Source organism: Thalassophryne amazonica, chromosome 7, assembly GCF_902500255.1.
Source record: "Thalassophryne amazonica chromosome 7, fThaAma1.1, whole genome shotgun sequence".
In the NCBI taxonomy this organism is placed as follows: Eukaryota; Metazoa; Chordata; class Actinopteri; order Batrachoidiformes; family Batrachoididae; genus Thalassophryne; species Thalassophryne amazonica.
The window spans coordinates 105598178-105619633 of record NC_047109.1 but is presented as its reverse complement, the minus strand read 5'-3'; the positions used below and the strand labels follow the sequence as shown (position 1 = coordinate 105619633).

The following is a 21456-nucleotide window of genomic DNA, read 5'->3' as shown; positions in this document are numbered from 1 at the left end:
GCTGGCTTGAACAGGGAGACCTTGCTGCTCTGCAGGATTTTAAACAATGACAGCATCATGTGTTACTAATGTAATCTTTGTGACTGTGGTCCCAGCTCTCTTCAGGTCATTGACCAGGTCCTCCTGTGTAGTTCTGAGCTTTCTCAGAATCATCCTTAACCCACAAAGTGAGATCTTGCATGGAATCCCAGACCGAGGGAGATTGACAGTCATCTTGTGTTTCTTCCACTTTCTAATAAATAATCATAACAGTTGTTGTCTTCTACCAAGCTGCTTTCCTGTTGTCCTGTAGTCCATCCCAGCCTTGTGCAAGTCTACAGTTTTGTCCCTGGTGTCCTTAGACAGCTCTTTGGTCTTGGCTATGGTGGACAGGTTGGAGTGTGATTGACTGAGTGTGTGAACAGGTGTCTTTTATACAGGTAAGTTCAAACAGGTGCAATTAATACAGGTAAAGAGTGAAGAATAAAAGAGCGTCTTAAAGAAAAATTAACAGGTCTGTGAGAGCCAGAATTATTGCTGGTTGGTAGGTGTTCAAATACTTATTTTATGCAATAAAATGCAAATTAATTATTTAAAAATCATACATTGTGATTTCCGGATTTTTTTTTTTTTTTTTAGATTATGTCTCTCACAGACAGTGGACATGCACCTAAGATGAAAATTTCAGACCCCTCCGTGATTTCTAAATGGAAGAACTTGCAAAATTGCAGGGTGTTCAAATACTTATTTTCCTCACCGTATATATATATTTTTTATAAACCAACAATCACCACTGTGTGTGGTATTAGATTCCAAAGTAATTCATTCTGCTACAAAAAAGAAGCTGAAAAAGTAAAGTGGTTCAGCAGTAGGGGAAAAGAAAATAAACCTATTAGTTTAAACCTTTTGTTCTTCAAATATCGACTTTATTATCATTGGACTCTGCTTTTGAAATATGTAGCTGTAAAGATATGACCACAGTTCAAATGTGTTTTGTTCGCCTGAATTATCTCTTCAAGGGTTTAGCAAAGTTACTCTCATGAGTCAATGATGCTTTAGCCATAACAAATTGGATGGGGACTGCCAAATCAAATAGAATTTGTCTTCTAAGAGACTTGGCCTGGTCCACTTTTCCTCAACAATTCTGAGAAAACAGGGTTATAGTGGTTTTCCTGGAAAACCAAAGAGCCAACCGCTTCAGGCCAGGCCCAGGATTCATGAAGGGTCTTTGGTCTGGGCACATTACCACTCATTTCAGACAAATTTAAAAGCCAAGTGATCTGGGGCAGCATTTATTTTTCCCCCCAAAGAACCTTTGAATGTAGGCCTAAAACCATAACCATAAAATCCAGAAATAAAAGGTTGATGATTCCAGCATTGGCTGTAACTCAGATATAACTCATGCACTTTGTAAGTACTGCTGGCGCATTTAAAATAAAGACACTTTTGAAGTCTATTAGAAAGGTTGAGCAGCAATGCTCCACTATTTAGGTCAGCATTTCTCCAACTGTTTTATGTGTCATTTCAAGGAGGGTCCACATGACTTGTGGCAAATTTCACAAATTTGTTCTAATTCCGAATAAAGATAACACAGAAAATGTCATAAAATCAAAGCTATAACTGAAAAGACAGGAGTTCCCAGTTGCAAAATCTGTTACTAAAGTTCTCCGGTGTCAAGCCAGCTTAAAAAAACAAGTACATAAATTCAGTTCAGGTCAGAGAACCGAAAAATATGGCATTAAAAACAAAAACAACAACTGAAATCCAATTATCTCGCCTTAATAACACTGGGCCCATATTTATTTTCCTTCATGCAAAACTTCACATGGTGTGCTACATATACCTGCTTCTGGATTCCCAGGTGGCACACCCCTCATCGCTGTCACTGCAATTGTCTCGTACTGCCCCCAGTGCTCCTACTTCTCCCACACCTCCACTGCTTCCATCCAGAGACAAACTCCCATCTGGGGATGTTGGTTGGGTATCACAGGGAGAGCTGACCAGGCCTGAGTCCTCGCCTTCAGCCATGCCTTCAGAGGCAGCGTAACCCTGATCGGGCATGCTGCTGTTACCACTGCTGCTGCCCAAGGACAGAGTCTCTTCCTCAACTGTATTAGTGTCCGCGGTTTGGCCTCTGGACAAAAAGGTCTGTGTAGAGTGGAGATGGGCTAGGGTATAAACAGTGACAAAAGAATGCACAGAGGTAAAAGAAGGGTGATTTTTGCATCACGAGGTGTCATCAGTGTTAGTTTCAACAGTTAATTGTAAGTTAGTCATGTTAGCAACAATCAACTTCCACTTAACCGTTTTAGTTTCATGGAATTCAGGGGTTTGTTCTAGGTCCACTGTTATTCTCTCTTTATGCAGCACCTCTTGGATTTGTTATACACAGCCATTGGATTAATTTTCACTGTTATGTCAGAGAACACAAATGTAAATGCCTGTTGTGGCAGGTCAGGTGCCCAAGCCTCAACCTCTGGTGCTGAGAATTGAAGCCAACACAACATTGACTAATCCTGCAGTTCTTGAGGCTGGCTCCAAAAGACAGTCACTACACATAGATGCCCATGTTAAACTGTCCAACTTTACAACAGAAATAAACATGTTTACAATTTCGGTCTCTTTACCTAGTTTCCCCATTCAGCTGTATGTCGAATTGGACTTTTTCATAACTCATCAGTTAAAGTTATTTTAAGCCATAAAGTTATGAATAATTAGGGGCATGGTTAGTTTCAGTGACAGCTTGTGTGTGCTGGTGAGGCCACTGTGTGTTGGTGAGGCCGCTTGTGTGTGTTGGAGAGGCAGTGGCTGGTTAAGTCCACTTCTATCTGCTTTGAGCTTGATTGTGTTTGTATGAGCATCTCATAATATGACTGGCTGTGTGGTTAACTACAAAGAAGTCTGTGCTTGATGAGTTCCATTGAGTGAAATTTGAGTATTACTTAACTGTATATTAGCACCACTAGTACAAAAAATTATTGAAAACTTTGTGACATTATCTCCACATTTACTGAGGCAATAAGCTGGTCATGAATTTTAATACCTGAAACTATTTCAACCATTATATGAAAACCACAACCCTGTCCACAGAAAACGTGTTAATGCAACACCCGAACCAAAGTTAGCCTGAGCTTGTTTTATAACTGAAATAAGGCCCATTTTTGGACTTCACTTGTCATGCCAGTCTTGCCCACCCTCCACTTCTTTCCCCATTTATTGGTTGGCTGGGAGTTAGATGGAGTCAGGCAGTGCCAAGCTGGTGATATTTCAAACCACCCATTTTACCTTCAAGCCAGGTCTGTGAATGACGTCAAGAACCGTTTTCCCAGTATACAGTCTATGAATGTGTTTCATATTGCAAAATTGGACCTTTCTGCAGTGAAAAGATGGATATCATCTAATTTAATGGAATACCCATTTCTTAACAAGGCCGTATTATAACATCATGCCGGTGAATATAGATCAAAGGGTGTCTACAAATCAGATATTAAAGTTTTTGTTGAACTTTGTACTCCAGTAGCTCTGTTATGGAAACACTGATGCATGCAGATATCCAAATCAAGACAATTTTTTATTAATTTATCTTCTGACACTTATTCCATTAACTAGCAGCTCAAGGCAGCTGGGAGATGTAATCCCTCCAGCATGTCCTGGGTGTTCCCCTGGGCCTCCTCCCAGTTAGATATGCTTGGAAGACCTCCCTAGAGAGATGACCAGGTGGTATCCTCACTGAATGACCAAACCACCTCAGCTGGCTCATTTCAATGTGAAGGAGCAGTGCATCTTCTCAGAGTTCCACCAGGATATTTAAGTTTCTCACCCTGTCCTTGAGTATAAGCCTGGATACCCAAAGGGGGAACCACATTTCTGCCACTTGTATCTGAAATCTCAGGGGCCGAAATACATTTTTTAACCTACTTGCACTGGTGCTAGTAACAAAAAAAAAGTTACTTGCACCAAAAAAAAAAAAAGTTACTTGCACAACCAAAAGTCAGTCTTATATCAACCTTAACTCCTCCTCTGATGTGTCAGACTCTTCCTCTCTGGGCCCGTAAAGCCCCTTTCACACCAGGGATGCTTCCAGTTGCGTCATGTGTCGTCATGACGACGCTGCGTGGAAGCAACTCAGTGTCGAGACAAGCAGCTCAACGCCACAACATCACGAGGGACGCAAAGGACGAAGCAAATCGGACGCCAAAAATTAAACATGTTTAATTTTTGTTTGTGTCAGCCCCTTTCACACCGGACCTGCTTCCTGTTGCGTCATGATGACGCAGGAATATCTGCATCAGGTGCGCGCAGCAGGGGGCAGAGAGGAGGTGAGGACGCAGCCTGCAGGTTCTGTGCACAGAGAAATCAAAGGACACACACGATTGTGTCTGTCAAAACATTGTACGTGTTCTGCAGCTGTGATGTGCAGGACCAGAGATGTCCCAACAGCTGTTGGCAGCCAGCCACGCCCCCGTTCGTTCAGCGCACAGACCAAGGTGTCACTCTGTGATCAGGTGAGAGACGCCTCGCCTGCAGGGGGACGCGTCAACCATATGCACACCATGTGTTTGGGAGGGGGGACGTGACACTACGCACATGTGTTGTGGGGGGAGCTCACACTCTGGCACGCCACATGTGTACTTGTCAACTTCACAGTCGTGGCGGCAATTTCACCGCCAGCTCAAAAGTGATTGTCTGCTGACTGTTTTTGTGCTAGTAGCGCGAAGGGCCACACATTTTCTAAGTGCCAAGTGAACGGTGTAGATGTTCGTGTGTGGCTGACACCTGCCGCAAGAGGGATCGAATGGGCTCTCATAGTGCGTGCTCTGTCTTTCAGCCGCTGGTGTGCGCAAATAGTTGTAACAGCAGGTGTACGAGGCGTTAGAGGCAGCTACGATTTTACACGTGTTGCATACAGGGCTCGAAATAGTACGTGCATGTGCTAGTTTGTGCACGTATTATTTGAGCGGTGCATGTAATTTTATACTCCACTAGCACTGGTGCAAGTAACTTTTTAAGTTTTATCAACTATAAGCACCAGTAGAATGAACCAATAAAGGAATAAATAAGGAAAATAATTTCCAGTGTGTTGTCTTTGTCTTCCCTGCATTTTATGACTCACACACGGAGTGAGTTGCTGTGACAATTCGTTCGTGCGTGCACGTGAAAAAAAAAAGTCTGCCGCTGCTGCTGCTCTTCCCTCAAACTCTGTCATAACCACACCGGACCTGCTTCAAGTTGCTTCCTGTGGCATCATGACGACGCAGGAATATCTGAGTCAGGTGTGCGCAGCAGGGGGCAGAAAGGAGGTGAGAACCCAGCCTGCAGATTCTCTGCACAGAGAAATCAAAGTGCACAGCCAGACTGTGCACTTTGATTTCTCTTCTAGTTTATATTTGTTCTTGTGCTGAGCTGCAGGTCTGCGCTCTGAGTTCTGTTATAGTTTATCTTTCCTCCTATGCGAACGAACTGTCCGTGAGTAAATGTGGAGATGTCTGGAGTTATACTTGATGTGGACAAGTCCTGTCTCTGGCAATCAGTCTGTGAGCAGGACTTATGGATTTTATTTAAACACTTTTTTGTGAGAGAAGAGCTAGGAGCTGCAATCAGCAGCATTTTTTTTCTGTGCTCTTTTTTGAGCGTGTAGCTTTTACTGCATTGTGAACATGGTATAAAAACAATCCTGCGTGATTTATACTTTGGGAACAATGGAACACAGCAGGAATCATAAATTGATGTTGGGTAACGTTGTCTTGTGAGGGTGTGGCTTCCAGCAGCAGCAGACAGTTTTTTGTTTTTTTTTTACATGCGCGCGAGCGAATCATCACAGCAACTCGATCTGTGTGTGAGAGTCAGAAAACGCAGAGAAGACGAAGACAACACACTGGAAATTGTTTTTTTCCTTATTTATTCCTTTACTGATTCATTCTACTGGTGCTTACAGTTGATAAAACTTGGATAAAGTTACTTGCACAAGTGCTAGTGGAGTATAAAATTACGTGCACCACTTGAATATTACGTGCACAAACTAGCATATGCACGTACTATTTCGAGCCCTGAAGCTTGTTCTTCTGGTCACGCCCCCAAAGCTCATGGCCACAGGCGAAGGTATGATAGGAGTGTAAATTGGCTGGTAAATCGAGAGATTTATCTTCTGGCTCAGACGTTTCTTCACCACAACTATTCGGTGGAGGACCTCGAATGCAGCCCCACTCCATCTGTCAATCCCATGCTACATCTTACCCCCACTAATGAAGAAGATCCAGGAGAGACTTGAACTCCTTCACTTGGGCCTGAAAAGCTCTCTTGAACCAGAGGGGACAATCCACCCTATTCCAGCAGAGGACTTTCCCAATTTCTCATTAGGTACAAAACTATATTTTTAAAATGACATATCACAGATGACCCATTTTGCTGAGGAACTTGTCAAATCAATGCTCAAAGTGCCAGTCCCTGAATGAATGAGAGTTCTTCTATACTTTCAATGTCATGCACTATTTTTCAAAAGGTTTTGTAGACCTCACCTCATTTTGTTTTCACTTAAATCTGAAAACCTAATGGTTTTTTGATAACCTGCAGAAACACTGAGGAAAATAACACAACAAATCTTGCTGACAGTTGTTTGAAAGGAAGATGCAGCAGATGATGAACAAGCATGAAAAGCAGGCAAACCAAGATAAAAAAAAGAAAGAAAATACTGTAGGCATTTATGTTAGTTTGAAAGTTCACTGAGACACCGCACGCACACACACACACACACACACACACACACACACACACACACACACACACACACACACACACACACACACACACACACACACACACACACACACACACACACACACACACACACACACACACACACACACAAAAACCAAAAACACAAGCCAAGCATACAATCGCAAGCCTGAAGCACAACCACTTATGGCTTGATAAAACAGCCTTAATGACGGGTGGGTGGATTCAGTGTAAACAAACCCTTTTAATTTAATTTTTACAGTACCAATTTAGCCTCCAGTGATAGATAGCGTTGCTTCATACCCTGTCATCTATTTAGTACAGTCATGCTCTGGTCAGTCCTGTGGGTTTTGGAAGACTTATTTACTTTGTCACCGATCTCGCTGAATTTTGGGCCAAGAAAATAAAAATCAATGTAAACTTTGTTAGGTGTTCTGCAGCAAAGTCAAAATACAGTGCTAGCAACTCAGCAGGGAATAAAAAAAATAATTTACCATTGAATCACATTTTTAATAAAAGGCATCTGTCTGATTGCGCATGAATTGTGAGTCTGTCGAAGAGAGTTAAAGACCAACATGGAAAAGTCAGGAGGAAAATGTTGTCATATTCTGACTCCCAGGACTTTGACAGCTGTGCCAGTCTTGTGTTCTGATAGTTCAAATGTGTAGTGGAGTGAGTGAATTGTGCACATTTGTTTTGCACACAATTTTTCTGCAAATGGGTAAGAGATGGGCATCCATCAAAAATGGATCACAAGGAGTTAAATGTCGAACATGTCTGGCAGGATCGTCATTCAACATAACCGCTTCTGTCAAGATAAGTCTTTGCATCCATAAGCACAGGTCGATGGAAATGTTAAGCCCACTGAAGCTTCTCCCAGTTGGATGTGCAATCACTATTGAATGGAGTACAGTGTTGCGCCACCTTTATGGTTAGATTAAGGTCAGGTTAGACCAGTAAAGCCACCCATTGGCAACCCAATGAAATATATAAACAACAATAATAATAACACTAATATAGCCATTGTCAGGATGTGAGATTTTGGCATCTTTGTTTTATTTTTTGGTCTGTTTTGTTACTGTTTGTTTATTTATTTTCTTGTATGTTTATTCTCTTGCTGGGTTTTCCTGCTTAGGTCTGTCTGTCCCTATCTCTCTTGTCTGTCTCCTGTTTCTTGGTGGTGGGCGTTTCACACTCTCTGGCCACACCCTCGTTCTGGTGCTTTCCACGCACACCTGTTCCTAATTTGCAGCTTATCACCTGGGTGTATTTAAGGTTCACTATTTGCTGTTCCCTTGCCAGATTCATGTGCCTTCTCTCCACCTCTGTTCCTGGTGTTTCCTCATCCTGCTCACCTCCACGTGTATGACCACCTGCCTGTTTATCCGACCACACCTAGGCCTGATGTTAGTTGCACTTTTTCTCTTGTTGGACTGCCTTCTTGTGTACTGGACCCCGTTTGCCGTTTCAGTAAACTGTTTTTATATACAGAGCTACCTGACTCTGTCCGCATTTGTGTCCAGCTGTTTCTGACTGCCAAGCCTGACAGACATGTGGCATGTTCTCCAAAACATGATCTAACATGCAGATGCCTCATTGCTGAGGAGTGCAGTGACTGTACCAGGCCAAGAGGCTGTAGACCAGACTGTTGGGCAATCAGGACAGGTTGCAGGTCTGCCAGATTTGTAACTAGCCAGAATCCAAAGCAATTCAGCCATGTGATGACTGCAGTAATATCCCACAACTGTGCATGCCTCACAACCTACCCTGATTAAGAATAATGAGTTAATACAAGGAAAAAGGAATCCATTTCCTTGCTCCTCTTTCATTACCACTCCGAAGGTACCTTTGCGCAAATTGCCAACAGATCAGACTGCAGTTGTGTTGGTCAGCATCATAATATGAGTGTGAAACTGTGTAAGTGTAACCAGGACATGCCTAAAAAAAGAGAGTTTGAGCTCAGCAAGACTGTTAACCTTTTAAAGACAGTTTGTTTTTTGAAGTGGATTTTTATTAAAGTTGCAATGACTGAATTCATTTGGATTCACTTCAGACAGCAAACAATTTACTTGGCCAATTTGCGGATGTGTTGAACTCAACTGTGACCTGCAATCATGCACTCATGTCCAATCCCAAGCCTTAGTGATATCACTGACCTTTGGTGCAACTGAAGCAAATGTGTCAAACATCCAGATGATCAAAGAAGATAACCATGCCACTTCCACTTCTATAAAATCTTACTCAGCTGGAATGTTCTAGAAATAGACTGACGTACTTTACAAGCAGCAGCAAAACAACCATGAACAGTCCAATACACAGGTGAGGAACCTCGAAGAACAGCAGCACCAACGCTGCTGCTCAAGATGACGTATTTTCTGCAAATTCCCAATTGGATGAGGGCTTGTGTTCTGTTGCCGTGCAACAGTCTTCTTTATTGTTTCCAAGTTAATAGTACAGCAGATAACTGTAAGAATTGTTCAAATCCAGTTACAAGCACCAAAATTTGACTGTGTATACATTTTGGTACATATTGTAGAAAAATAACAGCCATCTGAATTTTCAATAGGGGGCCAAATAGAGGTCAATTGAAAAACTGCATGGGGGTCAAAAAAATGTTCCAATCATATTGAAAGCTATACCACATTATGTGTCTGATCACAAAGATTCCAAAAAGGTCTAGTTTGGACTATCAATTACTGAATGCTCTGGAGTTATGGGGTAAAAACAGCAAGAATGGTGACAAAGGTCAGTTTCAGTTTGTACAGGGGTCAAAAGTTAAAACTGGAGCAGTTTTGGTAAAACATGGTGCAAATTATTGGTTGAACTAATAGGATTAACAAATGGAATAGTTCTGACTGTGTTGAATGTTTGATCTCCAAAGTAAAGATCAAACAATGTCGACGTCCATTGGATTCTATGACATGTGACATGTTACCCCATAACATCATAACTAAGCATGACTCATAACTAAGCATGACACATGGTGCAAACTATTCCTTTTTAAAATCCTACTAACTCAACCAATAATTTGCATCATGTTTTAATATAATTGGAGTAACTAACTTTTGAGCGCTGTACAAATTGAAAGTGATTTTTGTCACCATTCTTGCTGTTTTTACCCCATAACTCCAGAACATTCAGTCACAGATAGTCCAAACTATACCTTTTGGGAGTCTTTGTGATCAGACACATAATGTGGTATAGCTTTCAATATGATTGGAACTTTTTTTGACCCCTATGCAGTTCTTCATTTGACCCCTACTTGGCCCCCTATTGAAAATTCAAATGCTAATGTTATTTTTCTAAAATATGTACCAAAAGGTATACACAGTCAAACTTTGGTGCTTGTAACCGGATTTGAAGGATTCCTCTGCAAATATTCTGCTATCTGCTGCACTATAATTAGTTCTGCCCAACTTTTGTTGTAGTAAACGTTTGAGCCTTATTTTATCAGGGCTGCAGCTACTCCAACATAGGAGCACCCATGTGCCACAGAGCTTCTTCACTCGGCTCACAGTGGAATAAAATCAGGTTGAACACAGACCTGCACTCACTTGGCCTTCCATTGCTCATGGGTTAACCACCACTGCAGAGAGGGGGGCACTTAGATATGCTGTTGCGGTGAATGTTGGAATAATTTTCTGGTAAATTACTGTAAATTGATGCAATGTATTCTGAAGTGACAATAACATGCTCATGATCACACTCTATCTCTCTTTCTTTGTGTGTGCATGAGTGTGTGACTTTTGGGCCTCGTCCTAATGGTGTGGCAAGAACAGTGAGTTCCAGGAGATGTGGTAATGACTCACAGGGCTGTCCTCCCAACTCCTTCCCAGCAACAGCTTAGTCATGCCAGCAACAGCCACAACACACACACACACACACACACACACACACACACACACACACACACACACACACACACACACACACACACACACACACACACACACACACACACACACACACACACAGCAAACTACAAGTAAAAGCGCAGTATTTTATGCTTTCACATGTTTATGCACACACGCATAACTTTGCAAAAAACAACATCTGCATAGTTCTAAAACCAACACAATATGACCTTAAGCACATTTCCAAAATATATAAATAAATAAAATCACTAGCTGCCACTGCAAGATCATAAGTGCAGCCAAGCAAAAGTCTTTGTCCCTCCTCCCCCAAAGAAGAAAGCCAGTGGTGTGTCGAAACCGAATGGAAAATACCTGACAGTCAGTCTGAAAAAAGAAAGATAATTTAAAATTACGTTATGTTTTTATATTATGTTATTATGTCTGTTTTAATTCTTGGAGATTTTAACCTTCATGTTGAAGACAAGTTATCTTGCTCTGCTATGGCGCTTTTATCATTGACTGAAGCTTTTAATTTTGTGCAACATGTTTCTGAGCCCACTACCAAAAGGGTCACATTTTAGATTTAGTTTTTACACTTGGCCTAGACATTTTAAATATGTCTATAAAAGATGTCCACTTGAGCGACCATAGTCTCGTTTCGTTTGACCTGCATTTCAGCTCTGATCAGAAGCCCTTAGAAGATAAGTCTCGGAGGCGTATCATCACTGCTGATACTGCAGAAAGATTTTCTTCTATGTTTAATCCTTGTTTGTTCACTGATTTCCTTGATGTGAACAATTTTATCCAGTGTTTTAACCAACACTGTGATACTATTCTTGATCAGTTGGCTCCTGTTAAATACGTGTCTTTACAGAAAAATGAGTGCTCTTGCATAAATGAAGAGCTCTTAAGTCTTAAGAGACTGTCGTAGGACTGAACGCCTGTGGAAATCCTCTAAACTTGAGGTTCACAAGCTTCATCTCAGGGAGCTGGTTTTATCATATAACAAAATGGCTGAGAGTGCCCGCTCTGTCTACATACGTCAGCTGGTGTCTGTGAATAAGAAGAATCCCAGAGTGTTGTTTGATACAATCAACTCTCTTGTATGTCCTGCTGCTTCAGTTACTCCTGTGTTTTCTGAGGCTGACAGCAATGCTTTTTTGAGTTTTTTCCATTGACAAAATCTAGTTGATTAAGGATAAAATTCCACCCTCCCTGTGTGGTACTTCTACTGTTATTGAGCCTGTTCCCAGCATTTGGTCTTCATTTAGGGCTGTGACACTTGCTGATATTTCGGCATTGGTGAGCAAGATGAAACCTTCCTCTTGCGCATCGGACATCCTTCCCTACAGGCTCTTTATTAAATTATTTGAGATAATTGGTCCGTGTGTTACTAGAATGGTAAATCTTTCTTTGTCCACCGGTGTTTCCCAGTGCATTCAAGCATGCCATAGTGTTGCCTCTACTGAAAAAAACAGGTTTAAATCAAATGGAGCTAAGTAGTTTTAGACCTATTTCTAAGCTCCCATTCCTGTCTAAGATCCTCGAGAGGGTGGTTTCAGACGAACTGACACTCTTCCTGGATCAGAATAACATTCATGATTTTTCAGTTCATGATTTCAATTCATGATTCAGGTTTCAGTCCGGTTTTCGTAGACAATACTCTACGGAAACTCTTTTGAAAGTGTCCAGCGACATTATGATGTCTGCTGATGCTGGGAAATCCACCGTGTTGGTTCTTTTGGATTTGTCCTCTGCCTTTGATACTGTTGACCACCAGGTCCTGCTGAATAGATTGAGGGATCATGTCGGACTGTTGGGGTCAGTTCTTCTGTGGTTTTTCTCATATGTGTCCAGGTGTAGCTTTAGCGTTTTTGCTAACCATATAAGGTCAGAGTCTGCGGACCTGTTATGCTGAGTCCCTCAGGGTTCTGTATTGGGCCCCATTTTGTTTTTATTGTACTTGATCCCTTTAGGTAGGATCATTCAAAGATTTACTGATGTCTCTTACCAGTTATTTGCAGATGACATCCAGCTTTACTGCTCCTTTAAGCCATCTAAGATTAAGAGGCTTGATTCCCTCCTCCACTGTTTGGCGGAAATAAAACAATGGCTAACGAATAACTTTCTTCAGCTCAATGCAGACAAAACAGAGACATTGGTTATTGCCCCTGATGCCCATATTACAGGTATTCAGCAGTACTTGGGAGACCTGGGCCAGTCTGCTAAATCATGTCTTCGAAACTTGGGTGTCATCTTTGACAAAGACATGTCTTTGGTACGGCATTGTAAACAGCTGACGAGGAATTGCTTCTTTCAATTAAGAAACATCTCTAAGCTCAGGAAAATGGTGTCTCGAAATGATTTAGAGCTTATTATTCATGCTTTTGTGTCAACACGTTTAGACTACTGTAACAGTTTGTTTTCATGTCTAAACAAGGAGTTGCGTCGACTGCAGTTAGTACAGAACTCTGCAGCGAGAATTCTGACACAAGCTAACAGGAGGACTCATACTTCCCCAATTTTAAAGGAGCTTCATTGGCTGCCAGTGTCCTTCAGGATCAATTTTAAAATTTTGGTTTTAACCTTTAGAGCTCTACATGGCCAGGCGCCTCCCTATATCTGTGACCTCATCCAGCCTTATGCCCCTGCCAGGGCGTTGAGGTCTGTGGACCAAAATTTGTTGATGGTTCCTCGCACCCGTTGTGCAACTAGAGGAGAGGGATCCTTCCAGGCTGTTGCTCCCAGGCTTTGGAATGGTCTCCCGCTCTCTCTGCGCTCTCTGGACTCTGTCGTCACTTTTAAAAGCCAACTTAAGACCTTCTTTTTTACACAAGCTTTTGCTTAGCTTTTGGGCTGCTTTGCTATCCTATGTTATGTTTTTAAATGTCTCGGCCATTGTCTGATGTATTGTGTGGTGTACTGTGCTTTTATGTTGTGAAGCACCTTGTGGCTCTTGTCTGTGAAAGGTGCTATATAAATAAAATTTACTTACTTAAAATAATAAATAAATTCAGTTTTTTATTCACACCAGAAATTAGTTTTACATATTATTCATCTCATTCCATGAATCTCTTTAATTTAATTTGCATGCTCTTCATTTGCTGAGTAATTTCCCTGATGTCAAATTTTCACAACTTGAACCAAATTTTCCTGACTGTGGTGGCAGTCAAAGCGTTCTCTACATCACAATGGAAAAACGCTCAAAAATGGGTTGGGCTGAATCCATAACAGCAAAACACTTAAATCTGCACAGGACAGAACAAAGCATGTGGTACAAAGGCTGAACAGATGTTTCTCCAAAAACATTTCAGATAAAAATATAAGAGAACACTAACCAAAATATTTCACCATGCAACCCAAATAACAAATCCTTTAACCTCTATTTTTAATGCAGATTGTTACAAGCACACTTAAAAAAGAATGCTTAAAAATAACATTTATTTGCTATATACTTGTAAAAAAGCAAAACAAAACATTGGGGGGGTGCGCACCACCACAACTACTAAAGACGCAACAAAGGCACAACTCTGTTGGAAGTCGTCATGAAGAAAACCTGCTTTGCATTTACAGACATTAAAAGTCCACACCAGACCAGTCCATTTTTTGGTCATCAAGCACGATGCCTGATGCACCAGCTTGCGTTACCAGTCCCAAAGCAATTTGTGTACACAAACAGAACACGGATGTTGTTTTGCTTCATCATGCCTTCGTGGTCGGCTTGTACAAGTTGGGCCTCTTTTCCCACATGTTTACAAGCATATCTCCTCTGTCCTCTGTCCATATAATAGCTTAATAATCCATAATATTATGATATGCTAAATAGCCGTGAGATGGGTGAGCCCGTTGTATGATTATCGACTTGGATGTGACTTTGTCTTACTATGACTGAACATGTTCTATGGGAATGACAGCTGAAGGTAGAACTCATTGGCCTTTCCAAAGGGTATAATTTTCTCCACCTAATGTCTCGTGTTGTGGCAGTGTGGCCCAACCATTATTGGTCACCAGGACTCTGCCATTACCAACAAGGATTTCCAAGCAAGGTGATAGGCTTGTCTGTCTTTATTATATATGTTCTAGTCATTTTGCATGTTAAAAGATGCCAACATCACCAAAAATAGGAGGGTCATTGGTCCTCACCTGTATCTATCAAAACACAGAATTTAAAAGTTGAATATGCGGTAGATTTTACAGCATTACAGAAAGCATGTTTTTAACTCACTGATGAATAATATAGTAGCAGCAATGATAGTAAATAAATAAGAGTTCAAGGAACACCACCAAAAAGCAAGTTGTAGTGTCAAATCACACTTTGCATAGCACTGCAAAAGTCGGCATGCACTCAGCTCTCAGGTCTCCAAACTGAAGCTAAACACAATGAAAAGAATGAAGAATACATTCTTCAACTATTAATGTGCACACATCACATCACCACCACACTGGCTGAGGAATACGACATTGCCTCAGCGTGTATCTCATCAATCACAGTATAGTGGATCCATCCAGGGTTTAGCTCATCGTTCATTATCCGTCCTCTGACCACATTCTAGATGCCTTCTTTTAACTCAAAACTTATCTTGTAGACAATCAATCAAAACAAACTGTCCAAGTTAAAATGTAAAGCCACGACCATTATATACAGACGCTTAAAAAACTACAAGGGTGTAACTCGTGAGCATGACTTGTTTTCATTTGCAGCTTTTGATGTTGTCAATAGAATAAAATTCAAACAAAAGACAAAACCACAGAAAGAGATGCAGTTTCATTCCTGCTACAGTGTTGGCATCATCACAGGTGAAAGCATGAGACAGAAAGTCGATGGAAACAACAAAAACACTACGATATTGTAAAAACTGGAAGGAGAGGATGATGAAGAGCAGGAGGAAGTCCAGCAGAAGCAGGAAGCATAAAGACGGAGCCAAGGGATGGAAAAAGATGTGCTGGATGTAGCAAGGGTCAGATCAGGACAGAGACTCTAGGAGTGTTTGGTGTGCAGACGAACAGGTCCACAGCAGTACACTACAGAGAGGAGGGTGTGGGTGTGTGGGACAAAAAAATAGAATGAGTGAGAATGTGAAACAACTCAGGACACCAACAATACATCGAGCACGGCCTCCTAAGAAAAACTGAAAAGCAATAAATCAATCAATCAAAGGCAACAGCACAATGGAGAGGTGAACAATTAGAATACCTGAATTAGGCCAACCTCTCTACTTCAGGTAGCATGATAAATAGATTTCACACTTTTTTTTTTTTTTTTTTTTTTTTTAAGAAAAGGCCACATATCTGTCCTTGACAACAGACCGGTTATTTTCTGTCATATGGCGTGTTATTACTTGTGAACTTTCACTGAATTCCACCAATCAGTAGGAGAAGTTGTGCTTATAATGTCAATATGACATGGTGCACCAATTAAAAAATTAAGTACAATTATCTCCCTTTTCGTGGGGGTGGAGTACAATTAAATTAAATGGTCGTTGTAAGGGCAGTAATGGTGGTGTAACTTTTTTCCAAAACCACAAAGATGCTTTATTTTTATGGGCTGACCACACCTCTGGGGATAGGGAGGGCTACCCATTACCTATAAGGTTTGCGGGTTAATTCCTGGTTATGTCATAAAAGATCAGCATACATGACACTTGAGGGTCCAAAAACTATGTAACAAATGTCCTCAAGCATAATAAGAACATGTTAGAAGTGATGAAATAAATAAATACCCACAAACAGGTGGGTATATTTATTTATGCAGACAGAAAGAATGTGGGGCAGCATAGTGGCTTAGTGGTTAGCACTGTTGCCTTGCAGCGAGAAGCTCATGGGATTGATTCCCACCAGTGGCCTTTCTGTGTGGAGTTTGCATGTTCTCCCCATGTTTGTGTGGGTTCCCTCCAGGTGCTCCGGCTTCCTCCCACATCTAATGACAATGACATCTTCTCCTGTATTAATATTTAGGTTTCAATACCTACTCTTGGATATTGTATAGTACCATATTTATTGTATATGTTGTTTAATACCCTTAATATTTAAATAAAGTTATATATATGATGTCTTATCTTTCTTATGTCTTATTATTTATTATTATATATACTTTTTTCTTGAGCCGCTTGGGTGGGTAGGGAGAGTTCACATGGGATAAAAAAGCTTTTCAACCTACCATCCCTGGTTCTCAAGACCAGGTACCTAAGTGGCTCTACTCTACTCTTTTCTAATCTTCCGTTTTACTCTTCCTTTTTAGATATTTAGATATACCTTAGTATACTAGCATAGTTCCACCTTAGAATTGGAATATAATACATAAGATATACCTTACTGAATTTTCATGCAGGTTAGGTGGACTGGAAACTTTAAAAATGTCCGTAGGTGTGAATGTTTGTTTATTTATATGTCGCTCTGCGATAGACTGGCATCCTGTCCAGGGTGAACACCGCCTCAGGCCCTATGACTGCTGGGACAGACTGCACTGCGCACCCACCCGTGACACTCAATTGGAGAAAGTAGTTGAAGATGAGTGAATGAGAATGAGTACATTCACTGGCCTGGCCTTTGTTCACATTTGATGTTCCAGCGTATTCGCATAGCATGTACTATATGCAGCTTGATTGTTTTATTTGATGAACTCTGATGGTGTTTTCTGGCCTGTTATCAATTTCACATTTTTGACTTTGGATCATGCCTCTTTTCTGCAACTGGTGTTAAATCTTTCAGTGTTGCATGTGTCTTGTTGATCAAATCCCTGACAAAGATGGTGAATCTCAAACTGCTCTTGGCTCCAAACACAATGAAACTGGACACTGTTGCCATGGAAATGGCATCCAGCTATTAACACCTTAGTCTATACCATAAAACCGCCAATAACAACCCTGCATAGAAGAGAAAAAAGCTCAAACACCTGAGACACTGAGTTTATGTCGTCGTCACAAGTGACTAACAATATTCCTCAACAATACCATCCAATATAAAATCAAACAGATGGTCACCATGTGCTGCATATAGGCTACAGTTTATGTGGACCTCAGGCTAACCCTTTATACCAAGGAGAACTAACAGGATCCACAACTTATACAGGGAATACAACAAATTGACGCCGTATCCCTGAACAATGTAGTTGCTGCCAATGGAGAAGTGGAAAACATGTCAGGGGAAAAAGTGCTACTCACACATTTATATTAGTTTGAAGGTTTACTGAGAAACTACACACACACACACACACAGAAGGAATTTGCAAAAATGGAAACTGACAGAGAAAGATGAAAGCCAAGTATAATAAAAAGTCAGTATAGCAGCTTCTAGAAAAGAATAAGATCAACAGTGAAAGAAAAGGAGAAGCACTTCATCTGGAACATACACTGGGAGGCTCCTTCTTCCACATCTGCGAGACCCTGTGAGGAGTAGGATGGGGGAGCAGAGGAAGGGGTTTTTGGTACAACACCCAGTGGTGGCTCTCGAGCTGGGACCTGATCAGGTTTCGGCGGTGCCGGCTGATCAGTCATTTCTGGTGGGAAAAATGGCATCCAAGCAATAATCAGGCTGGTTAAAATAAGGAACCTAATATGATAGTACTCAAGAAAACATATTCATAAGATTTTGAGTTGTAACTGCTGTAATTTCCTGATTATTAAAGAAAAATGTTTTCTATACCTACAGATGAGGAAAAAAAATATCTGAGAAACAAAGTAAGTTATAAAATAAGGAAACTCAACATTCATCACTGGAATGATTGTTAACAATGGGAATGAAAAATCAATTCATCTGACAGAAACGTCATCAATCACTTTGATTACTGAATACGATTTAGTAGTTGTAAATAGTCAAAAACTGACTTGTTCCAGTTCCACATCCAAATTTTTGGATGTGCTTCTGTTTTGTCCATTTTATAGTTCAATAAGGACAATGGGGCTGAAATACTGAGATCCCAGTCAACAAGTGCTATACTGCTTGGGCAATCCAAACATTTGGGTATTGCACAAATGGACAATATGCACTATTTTAGGTATTCGAAAGACACTGTCATGTAAGTGTTTGCAACTCAAGAGTGCTGGTGTATTTGCGAGTGCAATGGTGTTTACACATACAAACATTTAGTAAATCAAGATCTATATCTTTGGGTTTAGGATATTTGGCCAGAGGTAGTTATAGATGTGACAATTTTTTAAAACCATCTTGTTAAATGTTATACACTAAAATAAAATGAGTGAATTTATTCTAATAATAATTAGCTCCAGTTGTAGACTAAAATCATAAGATAATGAGATGATGAGAATGACATTCAGAAATTAAATGTATATAACAGGGCTGTGAAATGAAAATTGTAAAATCCGAGGAAAATTTGCAGGGGGTCTGGGGGCGCGCAGCTCCCCAGGAGCCGGGGTCTAGGGCCTTGTGGGGCCCCAGAAACCAAATTAAATTTTAATCTACTGATATTTTCAACATCTCCTGGATGAACAAATCTCAAAATTAGTGCATATTTAAATGATCCTAGATTCAATCTTTCATTTGAACCATCAATGATCATGTTGAAATAACAGAATACGATGTGGAAGTAGGACCTGGAATGATTTTCCTTTTAATTGTAAACCAAATTATGCATTAACTCAGAATAATTAAACTACATGAAATTCATGAAGACTGAAAAGACGGTTAAACCATGTCAAAAACCACAGCTAAAGATTGTAGAATATTTTAAAAATCATGGTAAAATATTAGTAACATACCTTATAGTAAAAAGCCACACATTCTTGTGTAAATTCCTGTAAATCCACTCAAAGCCACAGTGTCTTTTTCCCATGAAAAAAGTCTACATTAATAAAAACTAATTTACATTGTTGTGTAAATTCATGTATCTTAAATTCATTCAAAGCCACAATGTCTTTTTTTCAATGAAAGAAAGTCTAGATTAATGAAAGAAAAAACAGGCACATAATCTTTTCTGAAACAGCACAATGTTTATTTTTCAGAGAGAGAAAAAAAATTCTTACCAGTTCGCTTTTCCCGTTTATCTTTCAGGTGTGTTCATGAAGCCAGCAACAATTCCACGGATTCTTGTCCTTATCACACTTTTTCAAACAGTCTTTCTCGCCATCTTCGCTCTGTCTGATGTCGCTCCGTGACACAGACATGCTGCAAAATTCTTCTTTTAAAAAAGTCTGTGATGTCCACATGCTGCGTTTAGCTAAGCTTCGCACAGGAGCCACACAGTGTCACCGCAGCAACCAACCAGTCCCGCTTTACGACAACTATCGTAACAGCCAGGCTTTGAGTGGCATTTATTCTCCTAAAAACTCCGCGGATCCGAGGAAACTGATTTGTATCTGTAACACACAGATCAGTGTCCGCGGACTTATAAAACTTGCATGATGTCGTAAAAAAGAGAACGCTTTGCGATAAGCATTTTAAAAACTCAGTAACACTAACACCACCCCCCATCCCACCCATGATGAAATCTGCAGAATCCCGCAGATCCGCGGAGTTTTCACAGCCCTGATATAACAGTACAAATAAATTACTTATACATTCTCCAAAACATGACCAGACAAGGGCAGAGAAATCTGAGGTTCAGGGTTGTCATTAATGACCTTTGGTTTTTAACACTGATAGAGCTGTGAGATACTGTAAAGTATCTAAAGTACTGTGTTTGCTTGTCTACACTGAGTTGGAAGCACTAGAACATTTAAGTTTAAGGTTCAGCTCTGACAGACCTGTGCCTGAAATGAATTGTGGTCCATGTGCAGCAGAGGGTCCATCTCTACCTGATGGGGTGGAGGAGAGCGGGTATCAATTGAGGGTTGTCGGAATGAGGTGTGCCACTGTTTTACCTCAAGGAGCTTTGGTGGCAGTTCCTGTAAATACTCTGCTCACACACTTTGGCTCTGCGCTCAAGCACCCATCTCTCTTCAAGTAAATGACATAATCTGATTGGTTATTTTTAAGTCCAAAAGACACCAGTGATTAACTTGACTAAATACAACCACTTTGCGCCTTATTTTACACTCAGACTACATGCCACGTAAATGGAAAAGTTGAATTGGGCGTGCCCCACTTGGGCGATAACTTCTCTTTAATGTGTCACCTGTGTGTAATCTCTATGTCCCCAAATTGAATCTTTGATATGCTGTGCAGGAGAATGAGCAATGTTCCCACAGCATAGGAGTATGTTGCCAGCAAACATGTCAGCACGTCTTTTAATTTGCTGTTGTAAGATGCTGCGACAGTGAGCTGTTGCATTTTAGAGCTTCGTAGATCCTTCTATGAAGTATGCTTGGTTTCAGTGTGGAAGGTTCCAGGTTTAAACCCCACCCCTGCCCATTTCTCCATGTAATGTGGAGTTGCATCAAGGGCATCTAGCGTAAAATTCTGCCAACATGCACATCCACCTTGGATTTGCTGTGGCAAACCCAAGTGAAAACAAGGCAGCAGCTGAAGGGACTTAATATAGATCCTTCTATCCAACTATCAGCCAGCAATCTGATCCACCAAGATCCTTTCAGGACAGGGACATGTGAGATCTATGGAACGAAGCATCATATGGAGAAATTCTGAAGAAAGTTCCTTTTAACTACCACTAATTGTCCACTTCCTGAGACTGTCATCATTTGGATGTCTTTTGAGTCATAAGATGTGACAACTAAATTCTATATGTGCATTGCTTAGCTGCAATATTTCTGTCTTTGTATGTGTGGTTACTCTTTGTTGTGCTTTGTTTTTGGTGTAGTTAGCACAGCCAAAGCAGACTGCCACCTCACAGTCTGGTCTGCTTGAGGTTTCTTCCTGTAATAAGAATGATTATAATAATAATAAAACTCCTGATGGAGTTTTTCCTGACAACTGTTGCAAATGTGCTTGCTCAGGGGGTGGGTAAGGTTGGACCTTACTCATGTGATGCAACTTGAGA

General features: G+C 40.7%; 1 protein-coding gene across 3 annotated transcripts in view; it reads right to left on the bottom strand.

Annotated features, from left to right (window-relative positions):
- Positions 1-21456, bottom strand: part of cobl (cordon-bleu WH2 repeat protein) — a 166016-nt gene that overhangs the window by 18201 nt on the left and 126359 nt on the right. For 2 of the 3 annotated variants that reach the window (XM_034175268.1, XM_034175267.1), the window contains exons 10-11: positions 17914-18060; positions 1823-2147 (exon numbers count right to left, since the gene is read on the bottom strand). In XM_034175268.1, the coding sequence (XP_034031159.1) occupies positions 1823-2147; positions 17914-18060 (472 nt within the window). The remainder of the gene's footprint in view (positions 1-1822; positions 2148-17913; positions 18061-21456) is intronic. The other variant, XM_034175269.1, reaches the window with a different exon arrangement.